Source organism: Amphimedon queenslandica, unplaced genomic scaffold (genome assembly GCF_000090795.2).
Source record: "Amphimedon queenslandica unplaced genomic scaffold, v1.1 AMPQUscaffold_10645, whole genome shotgun sequence".
In the NCBI taxonomy this organism is placed as follows: Eukaryota; Metazoa; Porifera; class Demospongiae; order Haplosclerida; family Niphatidae; genus Amphimedon; species Amphimedon queenslandica.
The window spans coordinates 1-1,787 of NW_003549100.1; the positions used below are offsets into that span (position 1 = coordinate 1).

The window sequence follows — 1,787 nt, forward strand, 5'->3', positions numbered from 1 at the left end:
ATCAGGATGACCCTGGCTGCATGCTGCATGAAGTGCTGTGTTACCATTGCTATCTGGCATGTCTACTAATTCTACACGTGGTTTATTGTAGCTTGGACTATCCAATAGATATTCTACTATTTCCAAGTGACCCTCTTGAGCTGACAGATAAAGTGGAGTACGACCAGAAGCATCAGTGATATCAGGATTACAGTAACCACCATCAATGAAAAACCTCAATATATCCAAAGACCCTCCCTTTGCCGATATGTGCATTACGGTAAACCCTTTATCGTCCAGTATAGAAATGTTGCAGTTTTTACTGTTGAGGTAACGAATGATCGGAAGGTTTTTAGAGAAAGCTGCAATAAGTAGTGGAGTACGTCCAAAAGAGTCGGTCATATCAAGAGATAATGGTGAATGGTCTATAATGTACTTGACTATACTCAATGATCCTTCTTCACAGGCTACATGAACTGGAGCCATTCCATTGTAATCTTTAATAGTGAGATCCAACTGATGCTCCTCCACTAGATGTTTGAGTATAGGAAGAGAACGACTTTTACATGATAAATGAAGAACTGTTGATCCATTTGAAGTTTTAGCTGATAGGTCACACTGAGGAAAACTAGTGAGGTAGAGAACTATAGCAACATGTCCTTCCTGACATGCTATGTGAAGGAGTGTAGATTGAGTATCATCAGTAGGATCAGTGGCATTAATATCAAATGAATAATTGTTTAATAAATGCTTTAAACAATACAAACGGTTGTATTGTGCAACATAAAATGGTAATACACCATTCTTAAATGAGGCTACATTGATATGATACTCTTGTCTGAGCCATTCTAGTATATGAACACGTCTATATGCCACTGCAACTTCTGGTGATGATGCACTGCTGAATATTCTAGGATTAAGGTTGTATTGTTTTATTAATAATTTTAAAAGATCAAGATTACCAGAGGTACATGCCCATGTGACACAAGTGTAGCCATGCTTATCTTCAGTAGTGACATCACATTTCATTACATCAATTAGAAATGTCACTAGTTGTATTACACCACTAATACAGGCATCATGAATTGGTAGAGTATCATTATCATCAGTAGAATGTAATAGACTAGTATATTGTGGATAATTATTAATTATATATTTAATAAATGAAAAATGACCATTCAATGTAGAATAATGAAACACATTCCTCTTGTATGCTCCACCTACTTTATCCAAATCACATCCACAATCTTTTACTAAATACTCTAAGACATCAATAGCACCAACTTGAGCTGCACAATGAACTGCTTGCATACTGTCACCAGCTTTAACTTGAGGATCTAGTTTATAATCATTAACTAATAATTTAATTAATGATAGTTTAGTACTACGCACTGCTTGAAGTAATGCAAATGATGTGAGAGGCAATTGATGGTTATTAATGAGGTATTGGACTAGCTTCATGTTACCATTCTCAGCACTATGAGTCAATGCATTCCATTTCTTATTATCTGTTATGTTAATGTCACTGTCTTGTACTTCAATGAGATATTGACTGAGATCAACATTACCATGACGACATGAATAATGAAGAGGTGTTCTACCCTCATTACAGGTTATATTAATATCAATGTCAGTAGTATTCATAATACATTCTACTGCATTGATACTACCTGACATACAAGCTAATGCTAATGGTACTACACCTTTGTAGTCTGGTTGACTGGCATTCAACCTATACTCAGATACAGTATAACTGAGTAGAGTAGGTGAACCTGATAAAGCAGCATAATGTACTGCAAACCGACCCT

The 1,787-nt window shown here is 35.9% G+C and overlaps 1 protein-coding gene across 1 annotated transcript in view; it reads right to left on the reverse strand.

Moving 5' to 3' along the window:
• Positions 1 to 44: 44 nt before the first annotated feature.
• Positions 45 to 1,787, reverse strand: part of LOC109589990 (alpha-latrotoxin-Lh1a-like) — a gene marked incomplete at its 3' end in the record, with an annotated part of 2,109 nt that continues 366 nt past the window's right edge. The window contains exons 2-3 of the mRNA XM_020005955.1: positions 597 to 1,785; positions 45 to 509 (exon numbers count right to left, since the gene is read on the reverse strand). Of these exons, the coding sequence (XP_019861514.1) occupies positions 45 to 509; positions 597 to 1,785 (1,654 nt within the window). The remainder of the gene's footprint in view (positions 510 to 596; positions 1,786 to 1,787) is intronic.